At 37.3% G+C, this 22,079-nt stretch overlaps 1 protein-coding gene across 29 annotated transcripts in view; it reads right to left on the reverse strand.

Annotated features, from left to right (window-relative positions):
* The window catches only part of BNC2 (basonuclin 2), a 396,217-nt gene that overhangs the window by 267,880 nt on the left and 106,258 nt on the right, over positions 1–22,079 (reverse strand). For 18 of the 29 annotated variants that reach the window (XR_004956256.1, XM_036238852.1, XM_016136829.2 and 15 more), the window contains one exon: positions 7,460–7,660. The exons of 9 other annotated variants lie outside the window; for them this stretch is intronic. Coding sequence is in view for 17 of the 20 variants with exons in the window: in XM_036238852.1 (XP_036094745.1) it covers positions 7,460–7,660 (201 nt within the window). In the remaining 3 variants the exon portion in view is untranslated. Of the gene's footprint in view, positions 1–7,459; positions 7,661–22,079 lie in introns of those variants that run through there. 2 more of the 29 variants (XM_036238878.1, XM_036238875.1) reach the window with 1 other exon arrangement.

Here is a 22,079-nt window from a genome sequence, read left to right on the forward strand (position 1 = left end):
TATGGGAAAAGGAATAGGAAGAAAGAACAGCCTAACCACGTTTTTAGGTCATTGAGTAAATTGCTGTCAACCGAACAGAAATGAGACTTAAATCATACCCCTCTCAACAACACACAAACGCTAAGACAGTAGCATCATAACACTGCAGTCCAAAAATATTGAGTAAATAAGATGTCAGATATGCTCAAGAGAATCAGGGTTTCAATGAGTAACTTCCCATTGTTCAAGATTATTTTCATTTTCTTAACAGAGAGAAATGAAAAACTGATGGGCTTAATTAAAGAAAAACAAAAGGATATTATTTTGTTGTTAACGGATCAATTCTCTTTTTTTTTTTCGTTAATTGCAATGATGATTAATAAGCTGAGAATTTGATTTCTAAGCTAGCCAGTTTGAGTAATACACTGTTTTTCCACAAGCATTTCCATTAAGGAAAGCTCTATGAATGAAGAAATGATACATCACTCCCTTTCTTCTGATCATTGACTTTGTTGCGTGAAGTGCTACAAACATTTGAACAAATACTACAAAAATATGAACAGAATGGCACCACACACTGTCCTCACCCAAATGAACTCCAGTCATAAATTTTTCACCTTAGGGTTTGAACGTATACTATAAAATTTGCTAGGCTTCCTACAAGGAATGCACAAATTTTTAAAAAAATCAATACTTTTATTTTTCCTATTCTCTAAACTTTCTCTTAAAAGGTAGTACACGTCATGCTCAGTAAGATGAGAGTACCTTGTATGTCATAGCCCCAGGCATCATTTTTGGGATCTCATATGCACACATTAAAATTTCTAAGAGCTTGAGTTGCTCAAAATGTTTTTCATCTTATTTTTCTCACCTGTTTACTAGTTTTATCTTACAGGGAAAAATGCCCTCTTTTATACAACGTTTTATTTATGTGTCAGGAGATAAAGGCTGTTATTCCTGAATTATGACTCTTTTCCTTTATTTCTCTAAAGCTTAAAAATAGATGTCTAAGTTTCTTAAAAGGGTCTTTGAACTCCCTTCTCCTCCTTTCCCTGGTCCTTCAGTAGATGATCACCAAGAGAAATGTGGAAGCCAGCTGCTTTTTGGGAAATAAAAATGGCATCAGCTTTGGCAGACAAGGAGTGAGATCAATCATTTTCTACAATCCTAATACAATTTTCTTACCAAGGCCTAGAGAAGGGTGGTTATGTAGTGGCAAAAAACATAACCATGAAAGGTATGAGAGGGTTTTCACATGGTGAAGAATTCAGTCCGCACATAACAAACCAGGCTTCAAACCTCATAGAAAGGAAATCTTGGAACTATTATATCCCATGTTCTTTAGACAATAACAAGCAGAGAGTCTCAGAAAAAATTTCTCTCACTGAAAAAGTCATCCCATGATTCACTCTTTTCTCGCTACTACCACAAATTCCCTGACAACACTCTGTGGGGGGAAAAAAAAGGGAATTAATTCCTAGATCAATTCAAACACTTATGATTCAAATTATGGACACAAGCTAAAAGCAAATTCCAGTTTCTTCTCTCATCCCTTTTGATATATATATTCTAATCAAGAGTCCCAAGTTGAGAAAATACTTCTTCAGCTATACAGAGTAATTAGCTATTTATATTTACAAGGAAAATCCTCTCAAAGCCTTGCAGATTGATAAGGGTGGAGGCCCAATATAACTTTATCTACGTGAGAGTGTGTAATGCATATAAGGCGGGAAAGGAGAAACACTAGAATTTTTGTTTTCCATTGATGTGGATAACACCAGCTCACTATCTGTAACGGTCTGTTCCTTTGGAAGCAGCTCCCTGTGTCACAATGACCTAGCAAACTTGAATGCTTTCACTATCACTGGAGTCCTTGCAATCCTGCTGTGGCTGTGACCCATTCACTTTTGCCCCAACTTCTCAGAGATGCCTTACTCAGCATCTAATTAGTTACGGAGGATTTGCCGCTGCTCTTAACCCCGACACAGGAGTGGGAGGATGTGCTGCTGTGGTAGCCCAAGTCTGTCCTGTCACTACATTAATCAGATTTCCATAAAGGCATACATTAATAATAAGATTTATCAGTGAATGTTAAGATACACTCATAAATATAATTATAAAAAAATACCTACAGTTATAGATAAGATATCTGCACCTTTAGGAATTTATTTTTCAACATTGGCTACTTGTCTCACCTTAGCAAAAGGCTTTACAAATCATACAAACACAGTACCAGTTGCAGGTGACACAAATGTAAGAAAAATAATTTCAAAATGATCACCTACTATGTTCAAATTCACCTAACGTATCTTATTGAAAACTGTGCACAGGTTTTTAATATACATCTCATACACATTTCATTCTATGTCAAAGCTTAACTTGCATTAACATGTAGATAAATACCATGTATATGACCTACTACTTTTCCACTGCTACTTTCCTAATGCCTTACAAATTAGACAGTATCTGTTAGGTGAAGTCCGTATGCTATATATAGACTTCCACAAATACCTGTCTCTATGTTCCAATTTGTATTTTAACGATTACCCAAATATTCCTATTTTCATGTTAGATTATTAGAATGAATGATAAGAATTATATTTGAATATATGTCCACAGTTAAAAGTTCAAAATAAAACCTATTATCACTCAAATTAGAGAAAGGATCTAAACAGGAGGTAGCAGCAGCCTAGCAATTCAACAGGCTGAAATTATATGCCTCCTTGTATAATATAAATATTTATTTTAGCATCACAACCATAAGTTTGGTCAATTAAATCCTTTTTTTTTTTTAAGTAAGACTTGGATTACTACAACACACCAACTGTAAGAAGGGGCGTTAAAAAGGGGGAGGGAAAAGTGCAGAAACCTAGGGATGGATGATGCCTGGCAATGAAACTAATTTTCAAAGACCATCAACTATCAACTGCATTACTCAGGGCTCTGATTAAATAAGAATATACAACCGATGTTAAACGGGATGTCTACATGAGTGGGAGCAAGTTTAGAATAAAAATGTATTGTATACACTATAAAAAAGAATCAAACCATGATATATAATCAGGAATCTAATCTGTAAGAAAAACGGTATCTGTGCCTTTTAAACTATTAGTGAATAAACATTCAAATAACTTGGGGGAGAGGGGTAGAAAGTCAGACAAAACCATCATTTCCACTTTAAAGTATATATGCAACAAAATGAAACTGTGTTTGCCTATAAGTCTAGAAAGAACTAAGAGACTACTGGGAGAAAAATTCATATCGAACATGCATTTAAGTGGACTCGGGCAACATTATATATTTCTTATAATATATTTTATTTATCATTCCTCTGAAATGTGTTAGATTTTATATTAGTAAGAAAGTTTGCTTTACCCTGTCATATCTCTGGTGAGCAGATGCTCTGGTATTAATGTAAATCGTTGATTTAATTTTTAGCTTTCCTGGTTTGCCCCTCACCTAGCCAGGAAATTATTTCTCTGGTGATAACTAACACATCATGCTAATGAGAGAATCTAATGCACAATAGAAAAATGTCACTACTAATAATATTTGCATGAAGTTAAATAAAGCAACTGTAAGAGAATGTCAGACAGTTGTTCTTTAATAAGACACAGTTTCACAATGAAATTATGTTGTTAATTGTGTTACATCATTGGGTGAATCCTAAATTACTACATAATGATGCACAGAGTCATTTATAATTCTAACTCAGTATTTCACTCATGTCTGAGAAGAGACCTTATTAAGGGATCTACATTTTATTTGAAAAGGTTAAATATACCTCACCAATAATAAAAGGAAAATGCCTCTAGTAATGTAAGCGTGTAAAACGTGGGCTATAGTCATTTACCTGTTACAGTTGCATTTCTGAAAGATTTCAAAATATATTAGACTATTGCATCCCTTGAAATACCTATGACAAATTTTATTTAATAATCTCTCAAATATATAAAACATTTACAAAACAGAAAGATCGCCTTTAAAAAAACTATTAAAAAAAAAACTTCCATAAGCAGGCCTTATTTTTTGCTCTTAACAATACTTTATTAAGTTAAAATGAGCAAAATAACATTCTGGACTCTAGAAGATTAACAGAGAAGATGTGTAAAGGGTTTCTGGTCATTCTCGACCTGTCACTGATCAAAGTAACCCAAAGAAGAACTCCCTTTACAGAAGTCAAGAGTCATGCCCTTTAAGGTTATCAAATATTTGCCTGTATGGAAAAAAATTATCTTTGAAAAAATCATAATTGAATATGGAAGAAAAATGTAGAGAGGCAGAAAAATGCAGTCAAATTGTCATATCTCGGACTTCAGAACATACTTAATTCCACCAACTCTAAATTGGCTTCATATTGTAGTTATCTTTTTGTTATTATTAGACAAAGATTAATGTATAAGTAGATCCAAATGCACTCAAAATAAAAGATGAAGATTTTTACATCCCTTCTTGCTAATTTACAAAACAAAAACCTAGATTAAATTTTGCATCCATGGGATATTTCCTACGACAAGTTTTGCTGTAGTTAAATATACAAGTGCATTCTCTATAACTCAGTTTTGAAACCTACTAGTCGGTCTTCTCTAATATTTAACAAAATCAAGTAAATCTTATATTTTTGCATTGTTAGAGAAAACTTTAAAATGAAAAATAAACCCAATAAATTTTATTCCTTTTATGAGCTAAATCAGTTTTCTCAGTAATTAAAATAATCGTAAAAGAAAAATCTTTTTAATGCCTTTAGCAATAAGATATACAGAATTCTGCATAGTTGATTAAACTGGACAAACTTTTACCTGTCTTAAGACAAAAGCTGTCTTAATGTATATATTGAAACTAGTATTCCTTGAAACTGTTGGCTTCAAGAGATATTTCAAGAAAAAAAGTGTTTTCCTTGCACGCATGCACACCACCCTCCCCCTCCCCACTGAATCAGCACTGCTGATGAACTATAGGTAAAGAAAATAAACATATTAAACATATACAGCACATTTATTTTTAGATTTACACAGTCTGAATTTGTTTACACAATATTTATACAAACTAACATGTCACCCTGAAGGAGGAAAAAACATGCAAACTCATACCCTCTTTTACACACTTTCTAAAAATGCACAGGAGGTAAACATTTACCTAACATGACAAAAAAAAAGAGGGAGAAGGAAGTTGCTAACTATCTCAAAATAAAAAAATAAAACTTATAAAATATAGTTGAATCATGACTTTTTTAAATTGTGATTTTTCTCCCATTATTGTACTACTATTTAGTAAGCAGTATAATTAATAGTTTCATATTGCATCTATCATGCATAAATTACTTCTCTGTATTTCTACTCCGTTCATAGAGTCACTGACGCTCACGATGACACATGCACACAGGTACACACAAAATAGATCTTTATATACCCACAGAGTCACACATCTGGATCAAAGATATTATAATAGCTTAGTTGTACAAGTTTTTCTCTCTGAGCGATTCATATGATCTTTCTAATTCTGATCTGTCATTTATATAATTTACTTTTGTTTTTTACCTAAAATGTTTTGCACAACTTAATGTCTCCTTAGATTCAAATCTACTTGGAAATGGGCTAGTGCCAAAGAAGCAATCTAACACCATCTATGTGGTTCAATAGCCATTTATCAATTGATCATTATCTCTATCTGGTTTTATTAACTCTTTTCTAGCTAGAGGGAGACCTAAACCAATCTTCTCTTCCAAAACACACACACATAGCCCTGACTTGCACTAACTCACAGGAAACCCTGATGGTGACATCTAATTTGTAAAGTGTGGCACAAGTTATTTAGTCTTAAGGTCAGTGAAAACACACTCGTGTCCCAACCACAAAGAGAGCCACCCAAGCACGGACATGCCACGGAAATACACCTCTCAAAGCACTCCGCAATGGCAAGGAGTATCTCTGGGAGGGAATGAACGTAACTTGCAAGAATGGGAAATTGCACGTAAAGAGTTGCTTATTTGGGTTTATGTTGATTGCATTTAAACCCCAGCTTACTGTATCAGCAGTAATCAGGGTCCCTCTACAGGATATGTCAAAATACACCTTATTCAAATGCATTTATCCTATCTAGAATTGTGTGATAAAACTGTTCGCTAGCTAAATGCTACAGAACCCTGGCTCTGTGCACAATTTTCTGCAGATGCATATCTAAACTTGTGGTAGCTTTATAGGCTTGCAAATTGTTTTCCTTCTTTATCGAATAGTTTAAAAACCTAAATTAAGTCAATAAACTAATTCTCATGAACTACTGCAAACAAGTTTTTTTTTTTTTTTAAAGAAAGTAGTTGCAGTATTTTTTTAAATGAGTGGTACAATATCGATTTCTTAACCACCATCTGCTTAAAATCCAAGTATTTGTCAGTAATACCTTCGTGCTGTGTGAACGATATCATACAAACTCTTGCTTTGTGTGGGTTTGGGGTAGGCTTTTGAAAAGCAAGACGTGTCTAGGAGGGAGGCACCAGGGAACTTCCCTCCCTCGCTTGAGCACAGTCCAAGATGAAAGTTTCTGGGTTGTTTCCCTTCGCTTCCTCTCACCCTCGCTCCCCCTCGGAGCCGCAGAGCCAGCAATTGTGCAAGAGGAGCCGGGTGCACACGGCGCGTATCACGGAGCGCATGGTACGAGCCGCCGGCTCCGGTGATTAATTATCAGTGGCCGCTGGCCTCGCACTAACACCTCGGCTCTCCGGGCAGAGCCAGCACACCAGCCGCCGCCGGCGCGGCCCGGACCGAGGAACGGCTCTGGGGAGGACGCCGAGGCTGCGCCCGAGTGTGAGTGCGCGGGCGGCCGGCCGACTGGCCGGCCGGAGGCGGACTGGCGGGCGGGCGGGCGGAGCCGGAGCTCTCGCGGGCGGGAAGCGCAGGGGAGAGCGCGGAGGCGGGCGGGCCGCGGGCGGAGGGGCTGGGACCGGCCGGCACAGTCCGCCACGCACGCCGCCTCCTCTGGCGACCCTCGGTGCAGGCAGCGATTCCTGCAAAGCCTCCCCTCCTCAGGTCGGAGTCCGAGCTGCTTCCAGTCCCAGGAAGTCAGTCGGGCTGTGCGGAGGGGCCCCTACATTTTATGACTGGCTGGAGAACCTCCTCTGAGATAGCCAGACACTTTGATGAAGTGATTAATATAGAAAGATACATTTGTTGGGTGGTGACTCTTTTAATTTTTAACCGAAAACAAAGAAATAAATTAAGTCTTCTCATGACCCATGCTGTACTGTGAAACTTTACAACAAATGCCTTTGCTTTCTTTTACTTCAGTACCCTTTCCCCTTTATTTTTTAAGGAGCCCTTTGGGAAACCATGAAGTAACCCTGCACATTCCAGCAACACAGTTATGACAAAACAGAGACCAACTATGAAGAGATCAAAAATTTTAAATGTTTAGGAAGAAAAATAGAAACAAAAGTGCACAAAACAATTCAAGGTTTCTGGGGGGGAAAAAAATGAAAGTAACTTACCTGTTGGGACATTCTGAATAAAAGGTTAGTATCAGCGTTTTGCCATGTCCCCATGAACCCAGGTTCAGCCGCAGTCGTTCTGGTTCCGAACTGCATGGAGTTGTCAGTACAGGAGTCTCTTAAAGTCAAGTCTCTTGCCCTCTTTGGCTCTCTGTCTCTCTGTGTCTCTCTTTCTCTCACATCCACTTCTGCCTCTTCTGACTGAAAAGTGAAGGTGGATTTTTTGAGCCTCTTGGCAGCCAGTAGCAGGAGTGTAGTGTAGTTAAGAAGCTGGCTGAACTGTGCATTTCATTTGGGAAGGGGGAGATTTGGGGGAGGGAGGGGGTCAGAGCTTCTTTCGCACCTTCTACACAGATACCCCTATCATTTATGCATAGATTGTGACTCCCTGAGCTTGCCTTTGCTCAGTTTAACAGCTGCCTGTCAGGTGTGCAGGCAGCACTGGAGACCCAACCATCAGCTTCAAACTCTCAGCCACTGCATGTCATTGGATAGCAGAGCTAAGAGTCAACTGCACTGTTCCACTGTCAGGCACCAAATGACACCCTGCACTAACCCCTCTCTAGACACACGGATAGACACACACTTCTGCACACTCCAAGCAGCACCATGAGCACGGACGGTACATGGGGCGTGGAGAGCTGGGGCCCTTCCCAGGGAATTTTTCCCAACAATGCTTTCAGGTATAACATGCAATATCTGACATCAGTCGTTGCTTTAACATTTGTAAATTGCTATGCTTAAACATTTTTTTTCTAGTTACACTGGAAGAAAGAATATTCAGCTGTAAGAGAATGTAAAGTTGGTTTAGTTGTTGTCTAAATGCTAACTCCTAAAAGTCATATAGTATGTGCTGGACTATTCATAGCCACATATAAAGTCCTAAAGAAAATAATATGCATACGGACATGACTTTACACTCTAAGAAGTAAATAAGTAAAACCTAGCATTTTTGATATAGAAGATACATAGCAAATATTTGCAAAATATACACTATTTAACATCCAGTTCCTTGGGTCATTTACTAAATTGGATGTTAAGTAATAAGAAACTGAATGACAAAGGAAAAAAGTGTATGTTTTCTTAAAGCTCAAAAACAAAAAAAAAGTCTTTTGTTAAAGTTCTTGGATGAAGCATCTACAATATCCTTTCAAATCATAAAAAAAGAAAAAGATGAAGAAAAAAAGCCTGTCCCATTCCAGGCAAAAAAAGTAATGAATATAAAAATTCCATTTTTCATTCTAGATCTCTATGGAAAATTCTATAACGTTTTCCTGCCTGATGAAATATAAACTCAATAGCATGTCGTATTTTTAATTAAACCAGTTTTTAAAAGAAAACATCTATTTATTAAGATAGTATTTACCTTATTTATGGAAAAGCAGAACTGAACAAATGCACTGTACATAAACAGTAACTTCAAAATGGAAAGCTAAATTCATGTCGTCTCATAAAAGTAGTCAGCAGGAAAAAGCCATCCCTCCTAAACTTAAAATGTAAGGAACATTAATCTTCAACCAACTACAAATATCGAGGACAAATGTACCACTCTCCTTGCTCCTTCTTAACTGAAGAATAACAATAAACCTTACTCTCTGAAACAACAAAAGAAACAGAAAAGAGCTTCAATGGCAGCTCTGTGTCATTAGTGGACAATGAGAAAAGATGAGAAAACGTACACTATGTTGACACAAATGTGCCTTCCCCTCTAGAACCGACATCTCCTGAAAGCTTTTCTGTTAAACTTCCCTCCGGTTCACCACCATTAAGCACAAAAAAGTCTCAAAAGCAGCAAATTCAATATCTGAGAAGAAGCAAACAAGAATCCAAAGAATTGTTGCCTTAAAATATATTAAGTCCACCTGTGGTCAATAAAAATATTCTTGAAAGGGGAGGGCAGGAAAAGCCCCTATGAGTCAATTGTCAACAGTGACTGTACCTTTACAGCTAGCTATTACCCACTTAAACTCCCTCTAAAATTTGCTAGCCTCTTGATTTCTGAAGTGGCACTCAGTGCCTCAGTCAAGCTGCCTGCTCAGCTCCTGACCTTCCCACTAATGGCTGTTATTTGTGGGAGGCTTAAGGACACTGTCAATAGCATGCTTCCTCCTCTCTCCTCTCAGGCTCCGTTGTATCGCTTTGCCTGTGTGTTCTCTCTCGCCTGCCTTTTGCTCTCTCACTCCCCCCTCCTTCCTTCCTCTCTCCTTCATTCCCTCTTCCTCTTCTTCCAGCCCCCACCCCTTCTTTCAGTCCTGTAGCCCTCTTCTGGTATCCTCCTCCCACCCATCTCTCTTTCTCTCTCTCTCTCTCTCTCTCTCTCTCTCTCTCTCTCTCTCTCTCTCACACACACACACACACACACACACACACACACACACCACAAAAATCAACTGGCATGCAGCAGCAAGCACCTGCAGTAATAGACTCTTTTATTAAAACTGTTATTCTGCAAGACTTGAAATTCCCCATGGACCGGGCCATGTCAAAGCCGATATAATTAACTAGAGGCTCAGCAACGGATCAATTACCAGACAAGCAAGTGATAGTGAAATCAATGAAAGATCATCAGCCACATTATCAGTGTTGCAACTCATTAGGGCAAAACTGAGAAATGTGCTCAAAGCGAGCCCAAGCAAGGTGGCATTACAAAACAAAGGGCTAATTTGGAGACCCTGCTGTGAACAATCTGTAACAGAATTAGCCTTTTTTCCCCCTAAACTGCACAGCTCCGTAACTAAATGTGACAGACTGAGAGAAGCAGTTTATTAAGACACCAACCCCAAGTTTATTTAGTTCATAAACTCTCTCCTAGAAAATCAATACAGTCTGTACAGGGTTATTAGGCTGACTAGCTAATACATCCAAATCTGGTCTGCTGGGCCAGCAGTCTTCTGACAAAATGCTACCCAGCGTAGGCAAACTGAGCTATTTCAGATATCATGGTCTGAGGTTGCTATAGATGAAACAGGTCTGCAATGTAACTAGTACCTGCACACTGCTGCCCAAGGCACAAGCCTTAGAAGCACTGGGATATCTTTCTGAGGTTAAAATATTTTTTCACAACAGATCAATATCATATAATACTGCACCTACTTAATGGATTTGATCAATTTAACTATGTGAGTCCAGTTTACAAAGTAAGCAAGCTTTATTACAACGAGATAAGTAGCCCAAAGATTTAAAAAATATATCTACAAGGCACAAAAATGACTTTTGAGTTTGTTATTTTGCTACATAGTCTCCAGATTATGGAACAACTGTCTGGAATCATTTGCATTAATTTAAAATTGGGGGGGGTAGGGGTGAGGCAGCCATCACTTTTACAGTAATTGCATTTTTGCTGCCCTGATTCCATGTATTTCAGGTTTAAGAATCGTAAATACTACGGCTATGGTTGCTTTCCCACATTTACTGATAGTAAGATGTACCATGGAAATTAAGAAGTACACCAACTCTAAGTGGCACCCAAGTTATTAACGACAAAATGGGAATGTGAACACTTCCACCTCACCACAACACATAGCAGAAATACACAAAGTTAAGAAACTTATATAGTTTACAATGTTAAAATAGACTGGAAAACTTAAGAAAAAACAGCAGCTTTTGGAAGTGATTTCTAATGTTTCTGATGTTCAACATTTAAAATGTATTTTCACAGACTTTAATAAAATTCAATTTATAGATTGCTGTAAATAAATATTTCCCCCTAACTTTTGATCTGGTACCTTACTATGCATTTCATAGCTCATGTTTTTAAGTAGTGTGTGTGTGTGTGTGTGTGTGTGTGTGTGTGTGTATCCTAAACCTATACTATAGATGCCAATGTTCTGGATAACAATTAAAAGTTGTAATTACAGAGAAATTTTATTTTTTAAAACCTTTTGCATATAACTATATACTGTGCATGTAACCTCAATGAGATCCAATTAGTTGCAAAGAATTTGCATTTCAGTTAGTGTGGGATAACAAGACTACAGGGAGGCACAATGCAATTCCACCAGCAGAGTAAGAAAGTGTGTTCTTTCTTGTTAGCTCTGTAAGCAGTAATTCCCACAACTTACTGTTTGAAATGTTACTGATATTTTCATATTAGGGTACTGAGGTAGGTTTAGGTTTCTACCACCATTAAAAAAAAAAAAGTCACATATTGGTTCAAATATCAGCCACAAAGAATACCTTAAGAAACAAATGACCAAAGGATTTTGTTTTGCATGTATGTTTGTGGGTTTTATTTTTGTTTTGGGTGGAGGGGGAGATATTACATACTTTTTCTTAATACTTATTAATTTCTTTAAAAGCACATTTTTAAAGATAAATTCATAACTGAGGATAGAGAAAACTCACTGAGATAATTATATGTAAATATAAGGTTTGGTGATAAAGGCATGCATTTAGTACAATGAGAAAGTACCCAAGGATTTTCATTTTTTCTAGCTATGTTTCCATCAATGTAAATCCTAAGCAAATATAAAATAAATGTATAATTTATATACACAGTTTAACAAGCATCTCTAGGACTTCTTCTGGTTCACAGAACAATACCTGTAATTCCCTGGGTTCAGTTCAGCAGCTGTTAACAGATTCTGTAATCTGCAATGACAGTAAACTGGCCTTTGCTCTTCTTTTATTCACTATTCATTTTCAAGGCTTGGTTAAGTACAGAGCTGGGTTAAAGATCAGTGGTTTTTCATGTGACACACGCTGGTATTCATCTAATGGCTTGTCAAGACAAAACTGTCCCTGTTCTTGCCAAAATAATAAAAATGACGCTCCATATCGCATGACAATCAGCACTTCCTAATGCCAAAACAACTCAAGCTTTTGTAATTCACTTATTTTATAGAAAAAAATAATAATAATTTGCTCTCCGATCCTATATGTAGAATTGGGTTTCCATTCTCAGAGGAGATTTTTAAAAACATTTTAACACTAAAGTAACATGTAAGCTAGTTTATAATCAATTTAAAATTTACTATGTAAAAATAATGCTGAAGCTACAAATTCATATGGCATCTTAAGGTATAAAACTAAATATATGCGAATTATGCAGAAGCAGCAGGCTAGGCCCAGTCACAGAGGTGGGGAAAACCAATTGAGGAAATGTCACTTTTTTTAGAACAAAGTATGGGACTTGCTTTGCAACATCTGTTGGGCTGTGTGAAATGTTAACAGACATTTTAAGTGAAAAAGGGAAAAGGAATTAATAAAGGAAACATCCTATGAACAGATAATCTGCCCAAATTTCCATATTCCAGAGGAAAAAAGTTGACAGCAACCTTTTTCCTATGTGAAACCTGCCATCCCTACTTTATTGTATAAAGTTTTGTTTTCTATGTGAAGTTAAGGGTGAAATGTTTTTGACTCACTATAAAGAAGAGAATAAAGAAAAAATAATTTTAACTGAGGTTTTGTTTTCCTTTGTAAATAATTATATCATAATCTAAGCTGCATGTTTTCCCTTGAGTCACATATGTAATTTTATGGGAGGAGAGTGAAAAGTTCACCCCCCAAAAAACCTTCAAAAACATTAACTATTATTCTACTGTGCCTGCATGTTTTGGGGGAAAGGATAGGGGGCACATTAAAAAGCTCTTAAGCTCTTAAGATAGAGTTCTGATATTAACACATCCCTACACTCTAAGGTGTTCATGTTCACAATTAGGATTCATCTAAATCCTTGCACTCTCCACTGGCTCCTAACTTCCTTCCCTTCCCACCCTTGTAAGGGATAAAGTACCCCTCTTTCAAGAGCCAACGGTTCCAAAGCGGTAAAGTCTGATGATTATAAAAAAACTTTGAGATTTATACTAGTTAGATCCTTGTATTTAAATTTTAAGAAAACTGGAAAAGTTTTCTTAGTTAACAATTCTCATTCGTGTTACAGTTTATTAGATGATCTAGGCAAACCTGAAGGCAGCTGCCTTGAATCCGGGTTGATGCGCGTATGCCAACTACTGAATCTAACCTGGTGCTCGCTTGTATGTGAGTGAGGTGAACTACGAACCTGTATTCTTTGATGAATCTTCCTCTCTGGAAACACCTATTCCCTCACTTATTCTCTAAAACATAGGACATAAATGTGGGTTAAGAGCTCATAGATTAACTAATTCAAAATGCAATTAAGAATCTTGACATATTCAAATGAGAGAAAGAAAAAGTATGTTGTCCTCTCTGATTGCAACTCTTTACCACTGGCCCCTCTCTCCTCTATGAGAGTGAGTCTGTATTAAAATTGTACCTATTACTGCATGTTTACAGCTATACCTTATCCAGATGACTCTGGTAGCCTGGGATGGGGGCATTTCAGCATACAGAAACCTCAGCCAGAATAGCCTGAAGATTTCAGGGGACAAGATCATGGTCCGAGTTGTAAAACAAGGCATGCAAGCATACCTTCGGTTTGGGGTTTGTTTTTTGCCAAAGCATTGTGGTTACTAAATGCTCTGGTGTTTACTCACAGGAATACCACATAAGAAGACATGACAAAAAATAATAAAAATAACTGCTGTACCAAGAGAAATTGATCACCTACACTGAGGGAGAAAGCTTGTGCACTGAAAACATCATTATGTGACCTCAGACTAAGAGAGGAAAACAGGCCTCCCAAAATAAGGTTTGAATAGGAAACACATTTAAATCACTTTAAACAGCAGCACAAACATCCCCCTACCAACCCCCCCCCTCCCCCCAAGCAAATGCTACTTAAAAGCTTCATCCTTCAACTTTCTATAAGAAAAGAAAGAAACCACTCTGGTTGACACCTGTCTCTGAACCAACTGGAACAATCAATGTGATACAGCATCTGCTGACATCCTAAACAGGGGCTCAGTTTCAGAGAAACATATCAAGGATTTATCTAAACGCCATAATTCCTTGATACAATATGAAAAATAAACAACAAATAAATAAAAAGATTTGAGTAGGGTGTGGTAGATGAGGTAGTTTATACACTGTTAAGGAAATTACGAATCCTTAGAATCAAGCTATTTGCAGATGCAAAAGCATCTGATGTCAGCATGAGTCTTGAACCTCCAAAAGATCAAACATTTTACCTACCCTGTTTTGGTTTAAAATCAAAAAAGTGATTTTATTCATCTTCTCTCAGGTACAACCAATGACAATGGCTTCTTCCTACCAAAACCTAAAGTCAGTGTTTTATGAGAAAATCTTCTAGAGGAAAAAAACCAGTGATGTGTTTCTTTCCTTAAATGAGTATAAAAACAAAAACAAAAACAAAAACAAAAAACAGGCTGGGAGAATAAATGGGGAATTACTTTTGTATGACCACAAGGAACTGCAAGGATTGTAAAGATAGTATTAATTTCTTTATTTATTTCCTTCTAAAGTCTGTGGACCGAGAAGTTTACAACCGCAGTGAAAATGACATAATAATAGTTTAAATTACTGTCAGGAATGAAGAGTGAGATTCACAGACACCCAGGAAATCCAACACTGCTTTTAGGGTTATCACAGAAAAAGGCAGCTCTATTGATGGCACCCCATTAATGTGACTCTTAAAACCCTAAAAAAACAAATTTAATAAGTGAAATACCAGTACACTTCAAGTTTCAGAATGTTTGGAAAATCACATACTATTTTATATATATACATATTTAAATGGAAAAAAAAATGTTGAAACAAAGTAAATTTAAATGGAGAGTATTTTCAAAATTAAGAAGCCCAGAAGATGCCAGAAATTAATAGCAGGTTAAAAATAAAAAGAATTAACAGGTGTCTTAGGTCTGAATGGTGATGACTTTCGGTGGGGAATGGCTTCGAGAGGTAACGTTCTGTATCTCCATCTACTTGGTGGTTCTGCATATGGTCACTATAAAAACTCATCAAGCTGTATACACTTATGATTTGGGTGCACTTTTCTGTATGCCTGTTACACTTTAGTTCTAAAGGCTTACAACTGCTATTGTTATGGCACTACTACTAAAAACAGCGATAACAGTAAATTAGAACTATTTTTAAGAAAGAAAAGAAAAAGGAAAAAATAAATAACAGGGTGGGAGAGAAGAGGGAAGGGATGGAAGAAGGCAGATACTTTATCATTGTCAAAAATCGTTCAAATAACTGTCAATGAGTATACTGCTGGCAATGGTTTCTTCGAAGGTAAGAAGTATCAGGACTCAAGCAAATATCTGAGTGTCACAGAATGAGGATTAATGTAAAAGTAGTAAAAGGGTGGAAGAAAATAATTAGGGGAGAGATACCTTACTTAACTAACAGTGCAAGGGCGTAAGTACATCCAAATGGAAAAGAAAAACATACCTCAACTTGAGAATTATCAACTGCACAACAAAGGGTCCTGAGACATGCTCACCAGTCTCTCATTGAGCCTGTCCTCTGATTTATAATTATGGCTGTTTGGGGGTGGGTAATTTGGGGTAGGCACTGAGTAAGCCTACTAAGAGACTGGGGAGGAAATTATAGACTATTACTTAAAGGCACTGAGTATACCAAGATAGATTTAAAAAAAAAAAAAATCACAAATATAACATACTCTTCTGACCACCCAAACCCCCATCCAAACCCTTTTTAAGAATTAAATGTCTAAGGCTGAAGGTAGCCAACCATCAAATAAACAAAGCCTGGAGAGAATGGAAGTAACAAAGTGGGAACAACTGAATAACTTGCTAATTCACAAGGGTTACACTTTTTTCCTGACCAGCTCGTTTTCTAGCTCCCTTTTCTTCCATTTATTATAAAAAGAGAGATTTTAAATTAAACATTTTTTTTTAGCCACTCTTAGGAGATACTGATCAAAGTCCCACTTGCCAGGTTCAAGAAGGTGGGGGAACAGGAAACTTAAGACATAGTCCCTGCTCACAAGTTTACTAATCTATTACAGGAGATAAGCTATATATAAAAACAACCTTAATGAAACAGAATGTAATGAAAGCCACAGCCACAGAATTCTATACAACTTAGAAAAGGAAATTCTTTCCAATCGGTGTGGTAGGAGAAATTTTCTTAGCAGAAGCATCATTTGCACTATAACTGAAGAACTGATAATATTTCTAGAGAAGTGATCCTATTTGATTAGAACATAAGGTAGGATGTGTATAGAGCAATGATGAACGAAAGGGATGGACTGGTCGATAGGAACTATTATAAAAGGAATGGTTCTGTGCTCCACTATAAAAAGTTGCCATTTATCCTATTATCCACCAACAGTCAAAAATGCTGAAAGTGTCTCACGAGCAACATGGGATGATCATTACTGTGCTCTAAGAAGAGTTATCTGGCAACAGCATGACAGACAGACAGACAGACTGAAGTGGGAAAAGACAGAAGCAAAGACACCAATAATAATCTGGGGGGGAAATGGCTACAAGCAATAGGGCTGAAAAAAAAGAGCAAGATACTAAGCAGAGATAAAACCCAGGGGGAAAGAATGACTGATAAGATATGGGTGAGAAATGAGAACAGTCAAAGATGACACTAAAGCTCTGATATTCTGAGCATGGGAAAATGGTAGCACTATCAACAGAAACGGTATGAACTAGTTTGCGGGAATATATAAAGAGCTCAGTCTGGGGAAACAGCAGATCATGCCAGTGACTAGGCAACTAAAAATGTTCAGAAAGCAGACTGACAATGGAGTTATCAGATCTGGGAGCCATTTGCAGAGAAGTGACAGAGGAGGTAAAAAGACAGTGGCTTAGGTTAGCATCTTGACGGATCTCCATATAGTTACTAAGGGAGAAGACAGAAGGAATAGTATTAACAGGAGCATCGTAATTGTCCGATGTTTGGCATGAGAAGAAAAGTCAAGAGTTTACAGAGGTAGGGTGGTTAGAGTTTTAACTGTTCTAAAAAACAATGCTACATTTAGATTGTAATAAAGCCACTTATAGTAGTAGGTAGTAGTAAATATAGTAAGAGCAAACAAAATGAATGGAAATGATAAATACCCAAATCAGAATAGTGCTTGAATGAGGGTGGGTACTGGATAGAGGAAATGGCAGTGGCAGCAATATAATTAGGATGGTAATCCGGTGCTTCAGAAGTACTTATGCATGGGTAAATGGGTGTTCATTATTCTACTCCTCATGTATATTTCTGGCTGAAATATTTCATAATTATATACTTGTGTCCTAAGAGAAATATCTTAGCGGACTGATAGGTATAGAAGTTATAGAATCCAGATTCTAAAGAAGTTAAGTAAGCAAATTATAAAGACAAGGAGTCGTCTTTGGAGCAATTTTGCAAAGCGAGCGTGGGAGAAGTTGTGTGTATGTTGATAGTTTGTTTCTCACTACAGGGGGCAAAAAAAAAAAAAGTCTATCTATAGGCAAAGGGGATGAAGTTAGAAAAGAAAAGGATATTAAAAATCTAAGCCAGAGGGAAAATGATATAAAAGGTCCTAAGGGAGAATGTGATCAAGACCACAAATGAAAAAGGTACCCCTGAAGGGAGAAGAAAAAATTTTTTTCTCAGAAACCCAAGGTAAGAGATATAAAAAAGTTCTGTGGTTAAAAAATACACATATTCAGTGTCATGGCAAAAAGCCACTTTACTACCCATTTTTCCCAATAAACTTGTGCACTTGTTGAAAGGAACAGAATTTTATCCACCTTTGGTAATCCAGGGCCTAACCGAGTGCTCACTTAACACATAGCAAATGCTCAAGAAATGATAGCTGCACAAAAGATATGATCAGCTCAGAAAAGATGAGATAACTTGCTAAGAGGGACAAAGAGGATGAAATCAAGGGCTACTACTAGATCGTAGAAAGGGTTTGGTACAATTGAAGATGGTAAAACGAAACTCCGAATAAGGAGAAATGAATAAGACATGACAAATAGCAAAAAGAACTCAGCCTTGGTACCTAAAAAATCATGAGAAATTACGAGCAAACAGACTAGGTTAAAGAAAGTATGGCTCAGATTTCCTACTTTGGGAAGTGGAATACTTAGAACAGCAAGAAGTCCTTAATGGAAAATTGAAAAAAGCCTTGCTCCAAAACACATAACTTAATAGGCAATAGCACCTTGTAAATCACTGCCTTTCTAATGCATTCCTATAGAATATAGTTCTTATAAACAAATTGGAACACTGAGGATTGATTTTTGAATGAAATTATGTAACCTTTATTTAGATGTCGCCCAATTCTAAGTGCTCACTATGTAGTTTTTTAAATGTCTATAAATTTATTCCTAGCTAATGAAATTCCCCAAAGCAAACAAAAATCAAAACACTTTATGCTATGTCACATAGGTAATTTGAATGAAAGAATGGGAGATGTGGAAGAATGTCACTTCATTAACACACATGACAGGAAGCTGAGGAGAGAGAGCTAACTTCCGCTCCTTACTTCCTGAGTCGTGTCTCCAGAATTGTAACTGTGGTCCAAAGTCACACCAACTCTCTGTACAATTAGTGAAGGCTGCATTAGCAGAACTGGGCACTCTAGTCCAGAATCCCTCTGGAGAACAGGGAAATGATGAGTTCCATCACCTGGCCAACATCAGCAACCGCCAGTCACCTCAGGGACTTGGACAAAGACATTCATCCGCTGCGCTGGCAGCCACTACAGCCTGCCTTCCTAACTGAGTCCTTTCTGTGAGGACCACTGTCTAAGTGACCTGTCATAGAGCTTTATAAAACAGCATTAATACTGTGGGCCAAAATGAGATTGATCTTTGAGCTTCGTGGTCTCCTGTTGTCAACGGTGCATTATAAAACCAATACTAAATACTTTATAAACAGGTCTCCCTACAGTGTATTAGAAAAACAGTGCATATTTCATGCCCCATAGTTAGGTAGCCACATATCCATCAGACTAATAAATTATTTATTAGGTGCTCAGAAGTGCAATAAGAGTCAATAAACTAACTTCTGAATACTTATAAGCTACTATTTCACTGGAAATTGTACCTGAATGAGAAAACTGGAGCACTAACTGAATGGGGGATGGAAATATCCCAGCTCTCTCAAGTGTACTATTAAAAGGAAGCACAGGCCTTAAGTGTGAGAAGGCACAAAAATTTCTGTGTCCTGAAAAAGAGTCTTGGTTATTGCATTTATAAAGTGCCGCCCAATCTCATGCTCATTTCTCTTCTATACAAATTTCTCTGGTCCTACCAACCTTGGAGACAGGTCAGGGAAATAAAAATTGGTGGAAACATTTTGAATACACCCTGAATCAGGCCAGAAGACAACCACCGGTAATGGTTTGTACTTGACATTTCCAAAGAAACTATACAACCACATGAGCGTACAAGCTTTCCGCAACATGTACAGCATGTATTTGGGCATTTATGGATATAAGGTTTAGAGTAGTTTTTTTTTTTTTCCTATTTTCAGTTAAAGTTCCCAAGTCCGTAGGCACCCTATGATGAGTCGCTGGTGCACAGTTCAACATCATCAGACATCTCTTTACTGGTTCTACCCCTTTGGGGTCATGAGCGGGGGAACCTACCGTTCAAGAATATATTCTAGACCTTTGAGGAGGAATTTCTTCAGCTGTGAGTTATTTCCTAAACTATCAGAGACGTGGACCTTTGTATAGCATTGTGGGTGCCATGGTTTCACATGTTGGCCACATTAATACTGGAGAACAAGCATCTGTAACCCACAGCTGAGTGTGCTCCAGCCCCAAAGCACCCGCAAGGCCAATGCCAACGCAAACCACTCTTCCTATCCCACATCTGAACCACACTGGTTTTCTCCAGGAGCCAGGGGCTGAGATACAGTTCTGAAAATGAAGGTTTCGGGTTCTTTCCATTCACATGATGGTACAGTATTGAGAAGAATACTGTCAGAGGGACTGGCTCTTTTTTTCTCTCCCATTCCACACCAAGTGAATAAACCATAAAGAGGTTGTCTAATGGTGTTCCAAAATCTCCCAGGGGAAAAACCTAAATGGATAAATATATAGATTTTTGCACACTGTTTTTGTTTTCCTTCCTAGAGTCATACAGTTTTAGCTCTATTCACTAGAGTTTTTAAGATTGAAAAATATTTTATGTGCATAGGAAAAAGTGGAAATAAAGGAGAAACATGGGAGATATGTGAGTTCACATCACTTTCTGAAAGAAATGTCTCTGAATCCTAGAAATGAGTGTTGATGAAAAACACATTTAAGACAAGACTAGTTTCTTGTATTACTTTTGCTACTACAAACTACAGCTAAGATGATTATTCATATTAATGAGTTTGGTATGTAGACAAACTATAAAAGATGCAGTCTCTGACCTCAAGTACTTATCTCTGTCTTTTGGGATTCACTCCTCCTGCTAGATTTACTTTTATTCTTCATACCCTTGCCCAGAGGAAGTGATCATCACTCAGGACTTGGAGCATTTCCATGGGTGGGGTTTAAATATGGCAACGAGAAGAGAGGGAACTTTTGCCCTTAAACAGAGACAATTTTGGCCCCGTAGCTCAGGATGCCTAGTTTGTGACAAAGAGAAATAAAAAAGCCCTATGAAATTTTTACATCAGCCTTACTAAGCTTTATTAGCAAAGTCTTATAAAGTGTGAAAGTAGATAGTATTCCAGTGCTTTATCACATCAAGCACATATACACAGAAACGGAAACATTGTACACAAATGAGCTAATATTAATAGACAATAATCTCAACCTATCCTTTATGTTTAGTTACGTGTGCTTTGTGTGTGTGCTTATACCAACATGTAAGAGAGAGTCAGTTTCACCCAGTGGTTAAGCCCCAAAGTTCGGCAGTCAATTATTTGGGTTTGAATACCTGGGGGAAACTTTTACTAATTATGTGACCTCAGCAAGTTACTTAGCCTCTCCAAGTGTCAAAATTCCTTGTCTATTGAAAGGAAATAATACTAGTTCACCAAATTGTTATGAAGATTAAATATTTTGATTAATACAAAAGGTTTAGCTGATTGCCTAGCACAGGGGCACTCAATAAATATTAGTTGCTACATATGTATATGTGTGCAAAAAGATATTGCAAACTGGAAGCCCACAGGTCAAATTTGTTTTGGTTGGTTCCATAAGTGAGTGTGTATGAGTGTACATGTGTGTTTAACTCATGACCAACATGTAAAAAAAAAAATATCAAGAAATTCTAAATTAAACTATGGATTTCCAGCTGCTGGGGAAAGGGTGGGGAAAGGCAAAGGGTGGAGTGTCAGAGAACTAAAGATATGACAACAGAAATCTGTCTCTGCATGACGACAATCCGCTACAGTGGAACAGAAGCTACTTTTTTTAGCATGCACTCTCAGATGGGCACAGTCTTCCTTATTCCCCTTTATATTAGATCCCACTTGTTTTCCTCAATTCCATTACTTGCCTGGCCACTATAGCCATTCGAGTTTGTACCCCATGGCTATAAGTCACTCCTCATTAACCTGGTATATATGGAGAATTCATTCACATATAAGTGAAAAGTCTTATTTAAATAAAATGTGAAGTACCAAAAATGGTTTCTATTATGTCTACCTCTGACAAAAATAACCCTGAAATGCATTATGTTTTCTTTTGCATTTTCCTAAACCCTATATTGTTAGTAATAGATATGTAAACAGTGAGTAAACCCATTACCTGTCACTATATCAGGGCCTGTGCTGCAATTACAGACACAAGCTTTGGAACAGCTATTTCAGTAATGGTGGTTCTCAAACGTAT

The sequence above is a fragment of the Rousettus aegyptiacus genome, unplaced genomic scaffold, assembly GCF_014176215.1.
Source record: "Rousettus aegyptiacus isolate mRouAeg1 unplaced genomic scaffold, mRouAeg1.p scaffold_m13_p_3, whole genome shotgun sequence".
Taxonomy (NCBI): domain Eukaryota; kingdom Metazoa; phylum Chordata; class Mammalia; order Chiroptera; family Pteropodidae; genus Rousettus; species Rousettus aegyptiacus.